Below are 19,215 nucleotides of genomic sequence, written 5' to 3'. Positions count from 1 at the left end.
TGTTTTCTCCTCCTTGCTCTGCTGCCTCTTTGAGGAGAGCTACAGAGACCTGACAGGAACAGACTTCTGCTCCATGGCAAAGACTGCTCTGTGGAGCTCTATCCCTCCTCCCTGAAAACACAGTTAACTCCTACATTGCTTCTGACTTCTTCATTGTGGTTTTAAACCTCTCAGAACTTGAGCTGTAGGAGAAGTTGGATGGGACTTAGAGAAACCTAGGAAAGTGTCCTTGACCATGGCACAGGGGATGGAACAAGGTGAGCTTTAGGGTTCCTTCTAACCCAAGCCACTCCATGATTCAGTGATTTGTAGCATTATCCCATAGGGGAGTGATAAATTAGGCTTCTCGGGGGTGAGCAGGCAGAAACAATTTAGATACATCTCTGCTAGATCAGCCTGCAGTCCCAGCATTTCTCAAGCCACTGCCTGCTGCCACAGGGCATTTTGGGAGAGGTTACAGGAAGGCTGTTGAAGGATTGCTGTCCCTTGTTCTGAGCAGCTCTGGGGTGTGGATCACAGGGGGCCAGGTAAAGGCAGGACACACTCCCCGCTTGAGAAGGGCTGAGGGGCAGCACAGACATCTGCTTTTGCTTTTCATTGAGCCACAGCACCCGAGCAGCAGAAACCCCCCCAACCCCAACACCCAGCTCTGCTGGCATGCAACTCACTCACACAAGGGGTGTCCACTACCTTCAGACACATATGAAATTTGTTAAAACTGGGAGCCTGTCTCACAGTCAGACTGAAGAGTTTGAAAAGAAACAACTCCCCTTGCAAGCAACAGGCCCAAACCACAGGGAACACAGCATTGCCTGCAGCCCCAGGCACAGGGCAAGAGGCACAACTGCACCTCCCACCTGCTTCCCAAAGCCAAGGGGCACCAGGTGCCCAGGAAAAGCAGCTTCTCAGCAAGCTCTTGTTAATAAGCTTCAAGTGTAGTCAAATTGCATAAACAAAGCACAGAGCACCATTACTGCACACCCACTGAAGCATCAACTAATTTACAACCTTTTAATAAAGCAGTGTCACTTCACTCTAATTACATCAACTTTAGTTTTTCTTCTTGCCAACAGATATCAAACTTTGAATCTCTATTAAAACCCCACGCTGTTGTGTTATGACCTGCATTTCCCTTTTCCTGCAAGGAGAACACTGCCCTGACAACCAAACAGACAAGTCTGTCAATAAAGCAAATGGATTTTTCTGAGTCATCCACAGGAGTTCCCTGTTAGTGAAAAACAAATTAGATTTCAGCCTTCATAGGGTGCTATAAAAAGCAATAAAGATAATTACCTTAAATTCCAACTATTTCCAGTGCTGTATCACAGAAAATAGGCAGTTTACATTTTATCTTCCTCCAGGGACAAGTGAATGATCTGTATTTATTTCCAGGCAGTCATAAATCTCCCTGATCCCCAGGGATGGCGAGGAGTAGTTGGGAGTAAGGCTGCTCTGCTACCAGCAGGGAGCATCCAGACATCTTCCCCTGCCAGTTCCTGAACCAGGATCTGATGGGCTGTAATGGAATGGGCTAATTAAGCCCATTGCTCTGTTTCAGATGCAAAATCCCAGAAACTCTGGCCCCTCCTTAGGCACAAGAGCTCCCTGTCAGCAGCGAGTCCCGACCACCCCCAGTGCCAGCAGTGCCCGGGTGGAGCAGTTGCACGAAAGCACCACAGGGTGGGAACAGGGACAATTTTCAGGGCACGGAGGCCATGTGCTTCCAAAAATGCCACTGCTGAGCTGAAACAAATTGCTTGACTACAGCTTTTAAAAGTGAGAGAGGTTCAGCTTAACTGGGAAGAGAAGGAAACTTGTTAATGGAAATGTCAAATACGCAGATGTCTTCATTATGCTCCTCGCCCACTAAATGCCCAGCCTACATCCCCAGAGGAACATGGGTTCCCTGTAATCAAAACTCATGACTTGGTCACCAGAGAAATGCCTTAAATAATCCATGTTCATCTGAAACTACAGCACGTACTTTAATCCCGAGGGACACCAGTCTTTGGGTGTTACATTGGCCCAAGGAGATCACACACACTCCAGCTAAAAGCAAGCTGGTATCTGGTTATGGGCTGAAGAAAGTACTGCTCTTCTTAACGTGAAAACACCCAAACTGAGACGAGGATTGAATTTAGAAAAGGTTTATGGAGCAAACCCTGCCTACAAGCTCATTAATGAAAACAAAAACCTGCACAACTGCAATGTTTTGGAGAAAATTTCAGCTTCCCTTTTCCATAAACACTCAGTGCATCAGGACAGCTCAAAGGCACTCGCTGGTTTTGGTTTGGTATTTTAGCTGGCTAGCACTGAGCAGGCTGCAGTTCACAAGCACAGCTCTCCCATGGCTCACTGGTGAGATAAAATCTGCATCAGTTTGGAAGTGGCCTCAAAATCATGGGACTCACCACTGTGCTGAACACCACTACTGGCCCCTTATACCTCAGTCCCAGTAACACACAACTGTGTCCTGAGCTGCAGCCCAAGGCACTCCCCCACTTACAGCTCACAGGGAAGCTGAGCAGCCTTTCCCAGGCCCAGCCTACAGCTCAAGCTCAGCCTTGGCTCCTCCTTGTCTCAGGGATCGGGGGACAGAGGGTTACAGCAGCCACTAGATGCCACCTCTGCTCTGAAGCCGCTGGCAGTGCGACAGTGCCTGGCCATAGCCATACCAGGGCTGCCCTTCCACCTTTACGTTTCAGGCAGCTCAGACACAAGGGAAGTTTTTAGAACTTCCTTTCTGCAGGTGACAGGGTTTCCCCTACCTGAGCATCACCTCTGCTCACAGCCAAGCACAGCTCATTTCGGGATGGACACTGCTCTGCCGGAGTGGCTCCGATCCCTCTCCCCTGACAGGGAGGGACCGGCCCCACCACGGGGTGCTCCTGCAGCCAACCCACCACGGGGTGCTCCTGGCAGCCAGCCCCACCTCGGGGTGCTCCTGCAGAACACAGCCCCAGCAGGGGGTGCTCCTGCAGCCAGCCCCACCTCGGGGTGCTCCTGCGGCACACACAGCCCAGAGAAACGGCCCTGCCTGGCCCCACAGCAGCAGCGCTGGTGGAAAACAAAACACTCTTCTTTAAAGCCCATTTTATATCATCTGATCTCTCTTTCTGAACCGATATTACCATGATGCAACAAAGGAAATGAGGCTCAGAGAACAAGTCTGGGCTGTTCTCTGGGATTTAGCATTCAGACCGACTCCTGTGTTATTTTTCCAGCCCTGCTTTAGACTCCTGCTTACACTGATGTCATCCCAGCCCATTCCTGCAGCAGAGCCGACCTGGCACAGAGGGATCTGCTGTACCAAGCCTGATGTCAGACACCTGATTCTCCTTCACGGAGCTGGGTTTCATGCTCCTGGGCAAGGTTCTGGGGAATCCCAAACCCTTCTTTCTTTCTTTTGCCAGTTGCTATAAGGAAAACCTAAGAAGGTAAGTCATTTTCCCATGGGAATCCATGGGATGTGTTACAGGAAACTCTGATCTCTTCCAAATTACTCATGCCAAGCATAATACACTTTGCATCAGTATCACCTGAAAACTCCACACCCAACCTCAGCTTACTTAAAGCTTTCACCCAAAAGATGACACTTGATGTGAATAGGAAAAGTAAAACCCCTCCAAGAGAAATGGTAACTTTTTCCCAGCACTTGATACTACTTTATATCAGGCTGTTCCCTTTCCCCTGGGAATTCATGGCTCGGACACACGTGTTTGTCCACTCTGCCAAGCTTCTGCTCTGCACCTGCATGAGCAGAAAAACACAAAGCAGGAGGCAGCAGCCATGCAGGTACATGGATCTGGAAGTCACACTGGAAAAGGGAGAAACATAAGGGAGGTGTGCATTTCAGGCTTTCCCTTTAAAGACATTGATCTCTTAGGAAAATTGCTTTAAACAGCTCAAGTGAACAAAGCTCTATAAATGTTTACTACTGAAACGTGGCGGCCTCTGGGTTTTTGTGGGTTTTTGTTTCAGAGAAAAGGAGACAAGTTTGCAGTTGCAGACTCACCAAGTGACTCTGCCCTAACACCTGGGTGGAGGCCAGAAGGGCACCTCCCCTTAAAAAGGCAGGTTTGAGCAAAACCTAAGAGCAGCATGTGCTTCTTTCCCCTTTTAGCTTTCCAAGGTGACCCCCACTGCACTGGGGAAAGGGTGATTCCAGCTCCCAGGGTAATGCCAGAGCCAACACTGCTTCTTTGGTTACTGGTCCAAATGCAGTGTCCTCCTCCAGGGATGCTCTCATGATCCACAGACCACCTACCACAGACATCACAAAGGTATAACCAGGGATGAAGGGCTCATCCCACATGAACCAAGCCATCAGCAGGTTTTCCTGAGACCTTCCCTAAAAGCTGCCAGCACCATCTCCAGTGTGTATCTGCAGTGTCTCCAAGAAGAACATAATTTATCCACAAATCTGGGCCAGAAGACATTCCAGGTGATGTTCAAAAATCTCTTTCCAAAGGAAAAAAATAAAAAGTAGTAAAAATAAATCAATATACTCAAATGAAACATTGATATAGTTTTAAGACTTAAAGCTTGCTTTTCTTCCGAGAGAAACTCCTTGTCACTTGCAGTCATTTCCAGTTTGTGTGAGTCAGATTGGCCAAAGATGCTTTTTCCACCTCATTTCTTACATGTTTCTTATAACGTTTCTGCTTGTGGGAGCTTGGAATCCACCTCGCTGTTAGTCCACCCACAAAAAAAACCCAACATAACAGTGCACATTATTTTAACTTCATTAAAACTCAGTTCCCCCAGCTTGCAGACATGCGCTACATGATGCAGCCTCAGCTTTTTTCCTCCGTTTAAAAATTAAATTTGGTTTCATTTATTTAGAATTCAAAAGAAGATAACCAACTTGCTTGCAAAGAGATACATAAGGTCAACAGGCAAAACTGGAGGTGTGCAATGATGATGAACCAAGGCCAAACCTTTACTCAATGCATCATATAAATAAAAATAAGATAAACTGAGTGGACTTTTGTTACCTGACTAATGCTGCAATTCAGTGGATTGTTCCTTTATCTACAGACATAATTAAGTCAGAGTGGCTGCATTCTGCAACTCTTGATGGCATCTGAGCACTCAGAAGAGGGCTAAAGGTGAGCTGTGCCTGGCCTCTTGCAGCCCTACAGAAATGCTCTGCTCGACTGGGAAATCTTAAGACTGGCCCAGAAGCCACCAGAAAGATTCACTGTCACCACAGTGCCTCACCCAGCCAGCCTGGTGATGGACTTTGTTTTGTGATTGTCATTAGTGCAGCTGAAGCCACCACACCACAAATGTCTAACTGAAAAGTTGCGTTTTCCCCCAAACACCCCGAGGCTCCTCTGTTTGCTCACAGGTCATCAGCCCTGCCGAGTGCACAAGGTCTGGGGCACTTAAAGGGCCTCGCTAAAGGTTTGTAGGTTTAGTGCCACACTGACCACTGGCTGCTGGGAAGAGGGAAGAGCACAGGGCTGGAATGAAAACATAGAGAACACACATCAAATATTTAACTTGCTGAGATTTCCCAGTGAACTCGAGTAACCAGCTGTGAAGGGCTGGTCATGCTGCGTGGCACCAGAGAGCAGCCTCGGGAGAAAGGGACGCAGAGCTCTGAGAGCAAGGAGCTGACAGATTCAAAGGCATTCCATCATTGTAAAACAGGCCAACACCAAGAGTATCCAGCCAGGAATTTGTAAGCTGTGTTGTGACAATCCTTCCTTACTACACAGGGAAGGATCAAAGCCACAATCACTCAGGGTGCAGCTGGGCTCAAACGCATGTTCTCACTGCCACGAAGGTAGATAAGCACCTAGGAACACTTTAGAGTGGGTCAATGGACTGCAAATCCTTTCTTGTGCGAAAGGAAAATATCAAGGATGAATCTGTAGTGAAGCTTCTCAGCACCAAGGACTCCAGGAGCTGTGACTAAGCAGGGATCGGTAAATTTGGTTTTAAACCTTATCAACAGTTTTGTCAAGGTTGTGGATGCCAAGAACACCACAGCAATTGTGAATTTTTGTGAAAACATTAAGCATGCGTGACTGCCCTGTCCCTTCCAGCCAGGGGTCCCCATGAAGGGTCCGGTCAGGGTGTCCCCTCCTCTGAGCCCTTTTGAAGGGCTGGCACAGCCTGGCTGGGAGTCACTCAGGCTCCCCCTGCCACAGTCCCCTGGCACACCTTTGGGGACATACCAGCATGTTTTCTGTCACATACACTAGCTGTCACCTTACTGGTGCATATGCAAGACATGAGCTGCTGAAAGGTCCCTCCCTCTCCCTCCAAAGGGCCTGTGCCAACCTTCCTGCTGGATTAAAAAAGGAAAAAACAATCTGTGCTGCACACAGTGCAGAAGCTGCTCCTTCTCCAGTGCTGGAACTGGACTCCTTCTGTGCTCTGCTAAGTCCAGCCTAAGGCCATTAATGCAGAAATTCATTTATCCCAAAAGCCAGTGATACCCAAGCATGCTTGTGTCCAAAGGTTCCTTGTTTATTCTGCCAAGTCCCTGGGTGTCACAGATGTTACCAGACCTTCTCAAGATGTTACTAGTGCTTTCCCAAGATGATCCATGCCTTTCCAAGTCATGACTGATATGCCTGGGGCATAGAAAGCCTTGCCCCTGTGTGTGCAGGCACCACCTGGGGCTGCCCAGATCCTCCTGAAAGCTGGAACCACTGTGGGGGGAGAGCAGCCAGTGGCCAGGCAGCCCCATCCCTTCCTGAGCATGAAGAAAAGAGAGAAGCAGAAACATGCAGCTAATTCCCATCCTTAACAAGTCCAAGAGAATAAAGGAGGGAGGAGAAGTGCTGCGAGGTCACAAAATTGAGGCCAAAAGGTGAGCATAATAGCTCCAGATCAGCTGTGGACTAAGAACATCACTGCCACTTCCAGTCTTCAGCATGCAAAATCCTCACTCCAAAACCACGGCAAAGCCTCCAGACCACCTCCACAAGCAAACCACACTCACACATGGGGCTCACAGCAGGAATTTGGACAGCACAGACATCAGCAGAGGAGCTCAGAGCAGCCCTGAACCGACACCCTCCCGGTGAGGTTATTTCAGGGTGGAACAGCCCCCAGCCACAGGGTGTTACCCACAGGCAGAGCTTCCAGCAGAGCCTCCCCAGTGCCCAGCTTTGGGGGTGTGCTGGGAGCATTACACAAGGTGGGGCCCAGAGTGACAGAGCAGCTCCACAGCACGTTCCTGCCACACAGCCAGGGCCATACAACCTCGCCAGCTTCTCCACAGGCTCTCCCTCACACCAAAGTGGGACTGACCTCCTGGGACTCATTTTCTGGCAGAACCATATTCCACAAGACAACAGTGGAGCACCCCCCACACCATGTTCAGGCTCCCTCTCACCACACCCTGAACCTTTTTGTTTAAGAACTGCTTATGGTGGAGATGGTCATGAAATGTCACCTACAGCAACTGAGGCCAGTGACCAAGCATCATACAGCCAACCCAGGACATTGCTCCAAGAGCAGAATACAAAGCCAGGACACATTGTAAATGTGGATTAAAATGTCTTATTTCAGGGTTTTGTTGTTTTGGGTTTTTTACAAGCCCTCACCAGCTTGTGAGGGAAAAGGCAGAATTCACTTGTCAGAATTGGTTGTTTGTGGGCAAAAGCTGATAGAGGAGGACTTGTTGCATCACTTCTAGTCAAACGAGGCAGACTGGCATGGAAATCACAGGTGGCCAGGAGCTGCTGAAAGCATGTTCAGAGCAAACAGGTTTAACCAAGTGTACTAATCCAACACCAAACCCACTCCCAGGCAGAAGGCAGCTGCTGGGGCCAGCACCCAGGTTATGCATGCAGGCTTGAGATCCTCTAATTTCACAAGCACTTTAAAAACGAGCAGAAACATCTGTAAGAAGATACCACAGGTGCATTATCTTCCACCCCAGCTTAGAGGAGTAGTTACTCTCTCTGTCATCTGTAAGTGATACTAAATTGTTCAGAAAAAATGTGGTATGAGGCACAACATAACAGATGTTGCAAATGTGGCGTCAACATAACAGATGAAAAAAGAGAATTCAAGCTATTCAAATAGCAACTGATGAAGTCACCCAACCTTAAAAAGTGTATACAGCAGCACATTAACAGCAGCAATTTAACTAGTCAGCTCAGAGCTGTGAGCCACGGGAAAAAATCCCTTCCAAACAACACATGAGCTCATCCCTTTGAGTCACGTTTCAATTACCTACTCTTTAAAGAGAGAAACAAATTATCATCACCAACAACAGGGGTCAACCAAACATAGGTGGATTCATCCCAGGTCTGTGTCTTTCAGTGTCACAGTATCACTATTCTGTTTTGAGCAGGATGATAGAAGCCACCCGACAGCATCACAGCAAAACAGCCCAGTTCCTGCCTGCAGAGCTGGCACTGAAGGTCAAGTGTGTGATTTTACCTCTGTCATCCTGTCCTGCACCGTAGCTGAGCTTTGGAAGCAGGATCAAGAGGTCTGGGTTGCCATGGGCATGAAGGAGAGCAGCACCGTGCCCGGCCCCTGCTCTTGCCCTCGTCCCTCCTGCTCACGGCAGCTCACCACGATCCCCCCTGGCTGCACCGCTCGCTGGAGGCAACAAGAGCCTCCCGTTATTTCGGTGAGCGGCAGAGCAGGAGGAGCAGGAGCTGCTCTGGGCAGGAGGGGAGCCCCACGCAGAGCCCACGGCTCCGCCAGCCCCGGGCGCTGCTGCGGCGCTTGGCAGCTCCGTGAGAAACCCAGCGAGCTGCCAAGCACCTCGTACAGACACACTGCTGAAACAGAGAGAGAACACGCCTTTCACTTATCTGCAGTCACCCAGATTTGTAGATTTTCTCCTGAGAAACATACTCCATCTTCCATTCACAGACACCTCATTTCAGCTGAGAGGGATTTCCACTTAGCCTGGAAGCCTTTCACAGGAAGGCTGCTCACATCAGTTCCCAGGATCTTCATCTCCAGCTGAGAGGGCCTGGAGCTGGGCACCTCCGGCAAATAATTGCTTTTTTGGTTTTGTAACCAGCCAAAAAGAAAACATTGATTTGGAGACCTCTAAGAAGGCCGGATTTGCAGATTTCACTTGTCCACTGCCTGCTGCAAGCCCAGCACCGTTCCAGCAGCTATATGGTTCTCACACAGAGGAACTCTGTTCTGGGCACACTTAAGGGGGACAATTGCATCACAAAATGGCATTTGAAGCCAGGAGCAAATCTGTTCCTAAAGCTCCAACAATTTCAGCAGACACCCGGGAAATCCCAGAAACAGTCCAAAGTCAGTCCAGAATCAGGGATGTGAAGTGGATTTGTGCTTTAGAAGAAAATCAAGAATGATTTTATGCACAGAAGTGACAACAAACAAAAGGGTTTCTTCATGCCTTGCAATTCAGATCTCCATAAAAACTACACAGCTGCATGCAGAAACAAAGGCAGCCTGTGTGGGAAATCAGAGGGCACCATAACAGTCTGCATTGTTGCTGGATGACCGTACAAACATCAAGATATGCTTGGAGACAAAAAAATCCCAAACACTCAAAAAAATCCAAGTATTTGTCCAAAATACTTTGAATATCCTATCCCTTCATAGCTACACTTCTGTGGACACTGTGCAGGGAAATGCTGCTCTGCAGCATCAGACCCTCGTGGCATTCCCACACCACACCTGGGCAGCCTGCACGGCGCATGCCAGGCTCAGGTGCACACCTGCTCAGGGATCCTGGCTCTGATCCCTGGGATCCCCATCCACACCCTGCTGGCATCCCCAGGTTTTGCCAGCAAAAGCCCAGCATTTCCAGACCCATGCTCCACCCGAACACCCAGAGACAGCTGCAGCCCTTAAGCTGGGTGTACACAGGTTAAGCAGACGCTTGCAGAGTTCCCAGAACAGCTACAGAGATTCCACTCCCCAGGAATTTCTCAAGCTCCCAAGTTTGGTCTTGCTGCACCAACCACAGCCAGGAAAGGGCTGCTGCATGTTGGAAGCACCAGGATGGCTGCTAACATTGGTTTCACCTTTCCACGTGCTGTTTCCAATGACAACAAATCTCCAGAGACCTGACTTACAGTGCATGGCAGGTGTGTTCAGTTCTCCCTCCTTGTCCTTGAAGGACGGACTGGCCCTGTTGGCACAGCAAGCACCTCACCACACACCTGTACAAACTCTGCTGCCTCACAGCAGCTCTCACCAGCCTGAAACCAGGTTTTCCAAGCCCAAATTGGAGCCTCCCAGGTCCCCTCCTGACCTACAGGACAAAGATCCCACTCCAGCACTCCAGCTACCCTGGCAGCCTCTCTGGAGCACTTTTGCTGCCACCAGGGAAAAGCCAGCATTTGACATTTTTAAAACAGAAGAAAGTATTGAATTTTAGCCTTTTAATACAGATGAGCCCTACAAGAACACAAGTGTGTCTCACCCACAGAGGTGTTCCACGGCAAACACAGGTAAGGTCCTCAGGTAAGATCTACCCTGCAGAGTTTCATCTCCTTGTGCCACAGCACAGGCCTGCAGTTTCCTGGACGTATTTTACCACCAAGTTACTCAGGCAGTTTGACAATGTTAGAAAAATAACAACTCTTGGGACAAGAGAGGATTTAAGATTAAATAAACGGTGGGCAAAATATCCCCTTATCTATGAGGGGGTGGGTTGCTGCATTATCTTTGTTCATTGCTTGGTTGAGGTTTTTTCCATCTCGTTCTGTCTGCAGTCCACTTGGCCTCCACTCCAGAACCATGGAAAAAAGGCCTGTTACAGGTGCTGTTACAGCTGGCACCAAAGGAAACATGGCAGGGTAATTTCTGTGTCCAGGACTGAGCAGGGAGCAGGGCCAATCACTTGCACAGAGAGGCAAATGGTACAGTAAAACCCCCAAATGGGCCCAGGACCCCAGCAGGTAATTTCTGTGTCCAGGACTGAGCAGGGAGCAGGGCCAATCACTTGCACAGAGAGGCAATGGTACAGTAAAACCCCCAAATGGGGCCAGGACCCCAGGGGCTGGGCTAGAAACAAGTTAAAATCCCCCCATTTTTTTTAAAGTCTGCATTTTATTTAAAAGGTTACCCCAAAGATGCTCAGAACCTTTTGTTAAACTGTCGTTTGAATGCAGCCTTTCAGTGTCCCCTTTCTGCCTGTCTCCTTCTTAACCACTGATGGTTTAAGCAGCAATATTATGTTTGAATTGCACGAGGACTTTTGTCCCAATTCAATGCCTGATCCTGCCCAGAACATACAGGACATTAAGAATTTCAGATGTTATATTTATAGGAGAACAGGTGTCAAAGTTTTTAAATGATCTAACAATAGCTAGAATTGGCTGATGGAAATGAAACAAAGATGAAGCAGAAAAGAGGAAGAAAATCTAAAAAGCTGTGGCTACGTAAAAATACTTTCAGCAAATAGAAGCTCTATAGGAACAAACAATCTCCAAGCTATGTTGCAACCTTACTACAACTTTTGCAGAAGCAAACAGACTCTTTGATGGAGGTTTCTTGCCTTGAGCCACCACCCTCTGAGCCTCAGGGTGATTTTCTTTCAGGTGAGGCTCACCTTACAGAAAAACCTTTAGCAAAACAAAGCAAAAGGTTTTCACACTGGAGCTTCCTTCCTCCTCCAGTGCCTGAAATCACACAGGAATTGATATGACATAATGCTCCTCTAGAGCTCGAGTTGGAGTGCCAGGGGACAGCGAGGGGTAAAAGGAAAGAAAACCAGATTTTAACCAGCAAGGTTACAAAACCACAGCTCAAAGCCTCAGCTCAGAGTGTAGCTATTCTCAAATGCAATGGAAAGATGCTCTGCTGTTCTGAGAGAGCGAGGCTGCAGAGGAAAACACGTCAGGGAACAGCTGGAAACAAAAGCTGAAGGAGGAGGAGGAGGAGACTAATTTCCATGGTCTTTCCTATGCAGCTTAAATACTGAACCAACCAAAAACCTCCTCACCAGGAGAGGTGTGGACAGTTTTGGTGTGGAATCTGGAGAGAGCAAAACCTGCCTGCTTTTTACAAACAAAAAACACAGCAAAACTTTTAATCCCAGTTATTAGAAGAACATTCCACCCATTTCAGCTTTGTACTGCTCAGCTCACACCACCTTTGTGCACTCAGGGCTCCGGAACACGTTAACAGCCATAAAAGCACAGCTTTTATAGAGGGATTAGAGGTGGTGAGAACTCTGCAGTGCAATCCAGAACTTTGCAGAGCAGGTCCCCAGCTTTATAAAACCCTAACAAAAACAACCCTCCTCAGAAGTTCTGCACACATAACAACCTACACTGTTCTGCACCTCTAACCCCGACTAGAGAGAGAAACCAAACCTGCCAGACTCTTGGTTTGGGGGTTGGGTTTTGGCCTAATGGGGATTTTTTTTGTTTGTTGGCTTTATTTTGGAATTTAAGTTTAAATCGCAGCTGGTTAGTCCCACAACAAGCAGAGCTGGAGGTTCAGCACTGTATCTTTGGAACTATTTTTCACACAAAGGTTATGTAGTAAACAATGCAGAAATAAGAGATGCTGGAGCTGTTTCTGAGTTGCCTGCTCTGATGAGATCAGCTCTGCATCTCTGATGACAGGGAAGTGAACATCCCTGAAGGACACTGATGCAAGTGCTGGCAGACAGCAGGAATTGCTGCAACAATACTCTGCACTCTGCAAGCCATCCAAAGAGGTTTCCAACAGCATGAGGAGCACAGTCCAGCTCCAACATTTCCTGCACATCACTTGTGCAGCCACTACAGGAACGTGATGGCTGGGCTGCACTTGGAACACTTTGCCTCAATCCTCCTTGCACAAGAGTGCTAAAGCCTCAAACTGAAACATTATTCCAAAGAATACAGTCCTGCCAGAAAACAAAGAGCAGTTTCCACGGGAGTGCAGCAGCTGAAGCAGTGGGGCAGCCAGCCCGTGCCTGCCATTGCCAGGGACAGTGCTGCTCCAGCAGAGCAGGACGTGTTGGGTGGGACCGGTCAGGTGAGGAGGAGGAGGCAGCAAAGCAGCACCAGAACCAAGGCTTCCCTCCCTGCTGAGGCCAAAGAGAGCCCTGACAGTGCAGCAGCACCAGGATGAGCACTCAGCTGCCACCTGAAATCTGGGCTCAACATCTGTAGCTCTCATGCCTATACCCAGAAGGTGCCACTGCATCAGTGCTGGCCCTGTCTGAGGTTTTACTGCACATGGGGTCACCCAGCAATTCTTGTCTGCTCAGGAGGGTGAGCCAGTATGAAGAGAGGTCCTGTGCTTACACAAGCTCAAGTTTAGAGCAGAGCTGCTCAGCTACACACTTTTTAAGGCTGTGAAAAGCAAACCAGTACAGCAGGTCCTGCAGCCAAACGGCAGCACCACAGAGGCTGCAGATCAGAAGTGAGAGACCATCTCCGTGGTCAGTCTTGGAAACTCAGCAGGCAAGGAGCAGAAGCACTGGGCAACATCCCTTCACATGCCTCCATGGCAGCAAAGAGGATGACACAAAGTGTCTCTTCTCTCCCCACCTGTGCATGCTGCTGTGGGACAGATTATCCCCTGGTTGGCATGGGAACTACCAGGGGAGTTTCTGGTTGCACACTGGTGCCTGAGGGGTCACAGGACATATCAGGAGAGGAACTGCTGTAAAGGAAGACTTGAAAGAAACAACTTAGGGATCTCCAGATTCAGACAGTTGCACTGAAACAACCAGAGGGAAAAGACATCCAAAGCTGTGGATCACTCAAATCAACAACCTGGTAATTAACAGCAGCCCCCAGGCAAACAGCGGCGCTGGAAGGGACCGACCACCTCCGAAGGGCTGGGCAGTGTCTTCAGATGCCTCTCCCGTTCCTCTTGGTCAGGGAAAGGGCAGGAAGCTGCACTGCCCCAGCCCTTGCTCCTGGCAGGGAACCCCCAGCCCTAGTGGCCTTGCTGCTGCTGCTGCCCAGGAGCTGAATTCCTGCACTTCTGCTATTGGGGAAGAGTTCTTGGGAAAGATCCAGTTTCCACCTAAACCACAAAACCTGTGAGCAGCTACTGCATTGAGCACTTCAAGTGCCTTTTCCCTGACATTGCCTTGGGCCTGGATAGCAATGGGATACAGAGCACCTAAGGATGGTGTCTGAATAAAGGTACTAAAGCCAAGGGACAGGGTTGAAAGGAGGTGCTGGGGCTCTGCATTGGGGCTGGTGTCAGCACCAACTCTGTGCAGGGCAGGGCTCTCATTTCAGCTTCTGTGTGCTCACTGCAAGATCAGAGTGAGGACATTGACTGCATCCTCATCACTTTTTTAATACAAGCTGAGGACAGGGAAAATAAAAATAAAAATCCACCCCCTTTCCAGTCAAAGCCATCTGCTCCAAAACACGCTCTACTCTCTCCCTAACACACATTTCTGCTTTCCTGTGGGAACAGCAGCAGGTGAGGGGGAAGGCAGGCACAGAAAAAGCCCTCCATCATGTGAGGAGGGAGCACATCACCCTCAGGTCTGGGTGGTGAGCCCAGCCCTGTCCCTGGGGCACCAGCACTGCCTCCCAGGGCAGCGCTGGCCCTCTCCTGCAGAGCACAGAGAGCTGCCCTGACTCAGCCAGGGCTCAGCCCAGGGCTGGCTGCTCCTGCAAGCCAACAAACCTGCTGGGCGAGATCATTTCAGCACATGAATAACCAGCTACTCCAGAGTGGATGGGTGACACAGTGTGACAAAGCCACGGGTCCCTCAGGTGAGGAGCAGCCTCGTGCCCCTAATGCACAGCACGCACACCACCCCTACTTTCACGTGCAGCTCCACCACGTCCATATCCCAAACACCCTGTGACCAACACATTTCTCTCCTGCTTCAGTACTTGGGGATGGATGAGGACAGCTGTTTAAAGACCAAAGTGATCTGTGCAGGGGACTCATCCACAAGCAAAGCACAGTTTCGCTCGAGTCTGGTGTAACCCTGTGGCTCATGGCACAGAGCAGCTCCTCCTGGAGAAGGAGCCAGCACCTCGAGTCTGGTGTAACCCTGTGGCTCATGGCACAGAGCAGCTCCTCCCTACATCTGGGGAGAAGGAGCCAGCACTGACTGCACAGAGGGCATTCAGGGAAAATGCAGGATTTTTGGTTCCCAGGTGAGATCCTCCAGCTGTCCAGAGCAGCAGTGAGGCTCTAAGCATCCTGCCTCCACAACTACAGATTTGAGAAAGGGAGGGTGAAACCTGGGAAGAAGGACAACGTTGGAAGCCCAGAAGAGCATTAATGTTCTCCCTGTCAAAACAATAGTAGGAAGGCTTAATTCAGGGTCTTCTGTGGATGAACAAGAAAAAGCAAAAGCTAAGTCCAAATCAGTTACAATACCCAGCCACAGGTCAAAAACTACACTCCCTGCGGCTGATGCTCCTGGAGACTGATAGCTCCAGCACGAACCTAGTACGGAACACACAAGTGACAAGTGGACGTCAATTTCCTCCTCAAAATGCCACCTTTTTGTCACTAGAAACTCCATACTCGCTGCCCTCATAGTTTGGTGCAGCAATGGTCAGGGCATTGCTCACATCTCCTCCTGTACCAGGAGTAAGAACCACCTCTGCTCCCACAGAGCAGGTTTATTTTGCCAGCAATTTAAAGAAAGGACATTGCTGAGGCCTTGCTATGCACCACAGGAACTGCAGGGGCTAATATAAGATGTGCCCGATTTAGAATGAGGTGCCAAGCTCCAACGCTGTGCTGAGAAGTGACACTGCTGTTCAGGGATCCTGAAAAAGGAAGGACAGAAGCACCTATGGTGCTGTAGGACAGACACAGCTCCCACTGCATCCCAGGCTCTCAGATACTGGACACAGGCAGGCAGAGGCTGCTTACAGCACCTAAAATCCAACAGATTTCATCTCTCAGCTGTGTGCTGATCCAACACCCAGATGCCCAGGGAGCACAGAGGAATCCCTCAATCCCTTTTCTAATAGGCTGGGTAAGAGCAGCTAAAATACAGAGCTTCACTTCTCAGGGTGTGCCTTCCCTGAGCTGGAAGGACAATCCATTCCACTCTGCATCACAAAACCTGGCTGCTTACAACTGTTTCCACACAACAGAGTAAAAGCAGCAGACCCCAAGCAGACAGAGAAGGCAAACACTCTCTCTCTCCCCTTCCTGCCAAGATTAGGGACCTGAGCTGCACACGAGAAGTCCCCACCACAAGAGCAGCCCAAAGCACACACAAGTTGTGCTTTCTGCACTGACCAAAACAGTGGAAGATGACACAACAGTCATTTTAAAATTGGGATGTGGGATCTGGGAGGGGATGAGGACGAGGACAACGTGCTTCCAAGTAGATTTACAAACAGAATCTCCACATGACATTCCAGCATTGCTGTTTTGGGATGACATTAGGTATGTGTCAAAGAGGATGCCAGGCTTGAGCTGTTCCCAAAATCCAACAGCCTTTGCTTAGGGGATGATCTCTGTCAGGGCAGGGGAGCAGCATGCCCTGGCAGCACGTCCCAGCTGTGCCAGAGGCACAGGGAGTTCCACTGCCAAGGCTGTCAGCACCATCAGAAGGATCAAATTCACTTGGATATCAAAGCCACTCCAGCTGATTATCCTAAAGGTGCGTCGCCTCTCAGAATCAACAGAAGCAGAGACTACCAGAGCATATATTACTGTGAAACAACAGTATGTGACCTAATTCTCTAATTAGGAATGGGCTCAATTGCCCACAGAGGACAAGGGAAGGTTCTGAAATTATTCACTGAGGTTTCTTTTTCCAACAAAAAGATGCTGGTATTTAGTTGCTACAAAACAGTGGGTTCTGAAATAAAAGGTCTATAGTAGCCAATATCCCTGTTCTTTGGGTCTCATGCCTATACCAAAGACCCCACTCAACTCACTCCTTATTCCTACCTTTTCTGCTTCAAACCCACTTCAATCAGGAGACAATTCCAACTGTAACACTTCACTTAAAACAGCCACCCCGTTACACTCTGCACAGTAAACACCAACCCCAGAGAGCAGTTCCACAGCTCCCAGGTGAGGCAGGCTCTCCAGAAACACAAACTCTCTTCAGGGAAGCTCTGAAGCGCCCAGCACCTCCTCAAAGGCAAACCACACCAGCCCAGCCAGACACCCAAGGAGATGAATGATAGCAAAGCCTTCTCCTTCCTGAAGCGCTGCTCCCATTTCACAGGCAGCTCCACTTCTGAGTCACCACCTCCCCGTAAATCTCCGTGGAGCAGGTGTGCATTTGCATCAGCTCTGGTGGAACTGGTGGTAGCTCCAAGGACCGAGTGTGGTCGGAGCCCCACCACTCTGCACGCCCCAGATTTGGCCAGTGCAGAGCACCAAGGAGCTCCCGATTCCCTCGGGTTCCTGATACAGGCAAAACCCGGCCCTACCTGCTCCTGCCCTGGGCTGCAGCGATGAGGCAGGGTCTGAGCCCTCGGGGATGTTACTGTGCACGGAGGAGGGGAAGGATGACAGATTGACATCCACAGCAGGACCCGCACCCCGCCAGGCCGTGCTACACCGTAACTGCAGGAAATGCACAGCGCTACTCCTTGGCTCTTAATTACGGTCTTGTGATACCGTAGTTAATGGTCTGTCATGGGCTCCATCAGGAACCTCGACGCTGGCAGGAGGTGGAGCAGCCAACCCGGCCGCTCCCGGTACAGCCACCGAGCCAGAGCGGCTCTGGGCTGGCAACCAGGCTCCAGTTCTTTTGTTACAGCCCCTGCTTCCTCTGGGAACGGCTCGGTGCTTGTGGCAGCCGGGGAGAGGGAGGCAGCCCTGCCTGGACCGCTTGGGAAGGGTCCGGCTGCGCATCCAGGGATTACATCAGACACCAGCCCCTCTGCCCACATTCGCCTCCAGATCTGGGGCATTTCAAGGAGCTCAGGAGGCCTCTGATCTGCCTGCCACGCGCTGCGCTCCCAGTTAATGACAAAAAAAAAAAAAAAAAAAAAAACACAAAAAAAAACCCCAAAAAAAACAAAGGAAAAAGCAAAACAACCCCTCCCTGCCCGGCAGCTCGGCGCTGGGGTGACAAAAAAAAAAAAAAAAAAAAACAAAGGAGAAAGCAAAACAACCCCTCGGCGCTGGGGTGACGGCCCCCGGGGGTCCCCGCGGGATGCGGGTGACAGCAATGCCGGGGGGAGGTGACAGCGATCGGGCTGTGACAGCGATGGGGGTCCTGCGGCCCGGTTCCCCCGGCCGCTCTTACCGTTGCTGTAGGCGTAGGGGGACTCGGAGGCGCCGTCCTGCAGGCTCTCCAGGATCTCCCCCTTCCCCACGTCGCTGTCGCCCACCAGCAGGAACTTGAGCAGGTAATCGTAGCTCTTCACCGGGCTGCCCTGGGTGCCCATCCTGCCTCTCATCGGCGGGGCGGCCCGGCCCGCATCCTCCGCCCGCCAGCCTCGGGCTGCGGCCTCTGCCCCGCCGCCGCTCACCGCCGGCCGCGCATCTTCCGCCGGGGCCGCGCTGGGACCTGCGGCGGACGAGGAGGAGGAGAAGGAGGAGGAAGGGCCCGGCCCGGCCCGGCCCCGCAGCGCCCCCGCCGCTGACACGGCTCCGCTCCGCCCTCCCACTCGCACAAAGCGCCGCCGCCCCGCCGGGCCCCGAGCCCGCTCCGCCCCGGCGGTGCCTCGGCTCCGCTCTCGCCGCTCCCATAGGCTAAACCGCGCGTCAATCAGAGACGTCCCCGCCTTCCCCGCAAACCCGCCACTTCCATAGGCTCAATCACACGTCAATCAGAGGCGCCCCGCCCCGACGCGCCCCGGAGAGCTCAGGGGGCAGGACCAGCGGACGGCTGGGCGGCTGAGGACTACAGCTCCCGGCGTGCCTTGCGGGAAGCGGGGCATGATGGGACAGCGAGTCGGGCGGGGGAGCGCCCGATGGGGGAGAGGAACCGGGATTGGGGATCGGGATTGGGGATTGGGGATCGGGATTGGGGATAGGGGATCGGGATTGGGGATTGGGGATCGGGATTGGGGATTGGGGATCGGGATTGGGGATCGGGATCGGGGATTGGGGATTGGGGATCGGGATTGGGGATCGGGATTGGGATTGGGGATCGGGGATCGGGATTGGGGATTGGGGATCGGGATTGGGGAGCGGGATTGGGATTGGGATTGGGGAGCGGGATCGGGACTGAGGATCGGGATCGGGATTGGGGATCGGGATTGGGGATCGGGATTGGGGATCGGAATTGGGGAGCGGGACTGGGGAGCGGGACTGGGGAGTGGGGATTGGGATTGGGGGACAGGGATTGGGATTGGGGATCGGGATTGGGGATCGGGATTGGGGATC

At 50.9% G+C, this 19,215-nt stretch overlaps 1 protein-coding gene across 1 annotated transcript in view; it reads right to left on the bottom strand.

The window, feature by feature from the left end:
• The window catches only part of RAB40C (RAB40C, member RAS oncogene family), a 38,058-nt gene extending 19,559 nt beyond the window's left edge, over window positions 1–18,499 (bottom strand). The window contains exon 1 of the mRNA XM_039732178.1: window positions 18,131–18,499. Within this exon, the coding sequence (XP_039588112.1) occupies window positions 18,131–18,284 (154 nt within the window). The 5' untranslated portion in view covers window positions 18,285–18,499. The remainder of the gene's footprint in view (window positions 1–18,130) is intronic.
• Between the last annotated feature and the right edge of the window lie 716 nt (window positions 18,500–19,215).

The sequence above is a fragment of the Passer montanus genome, unplaced genomic scaffold (genome assembly GCF_014805655.1).
Source record: "Passer montanus isolate IOZ18808 unplaced genomic scaffold, ASM1480565v1 scaffold8, whole genome shotgun sequence".
In the NCBI taxonomy this organism is placed as follows: Eukaryota; Metazoa; Chordata; class Aves; order Passeriformes; family Passeridae; genus Passer; species Passer montanus.
Note: the sequence above shows the minus strand (reverse complement) of the source record. Positions and strands in the feature narration are given on the sequence as shown.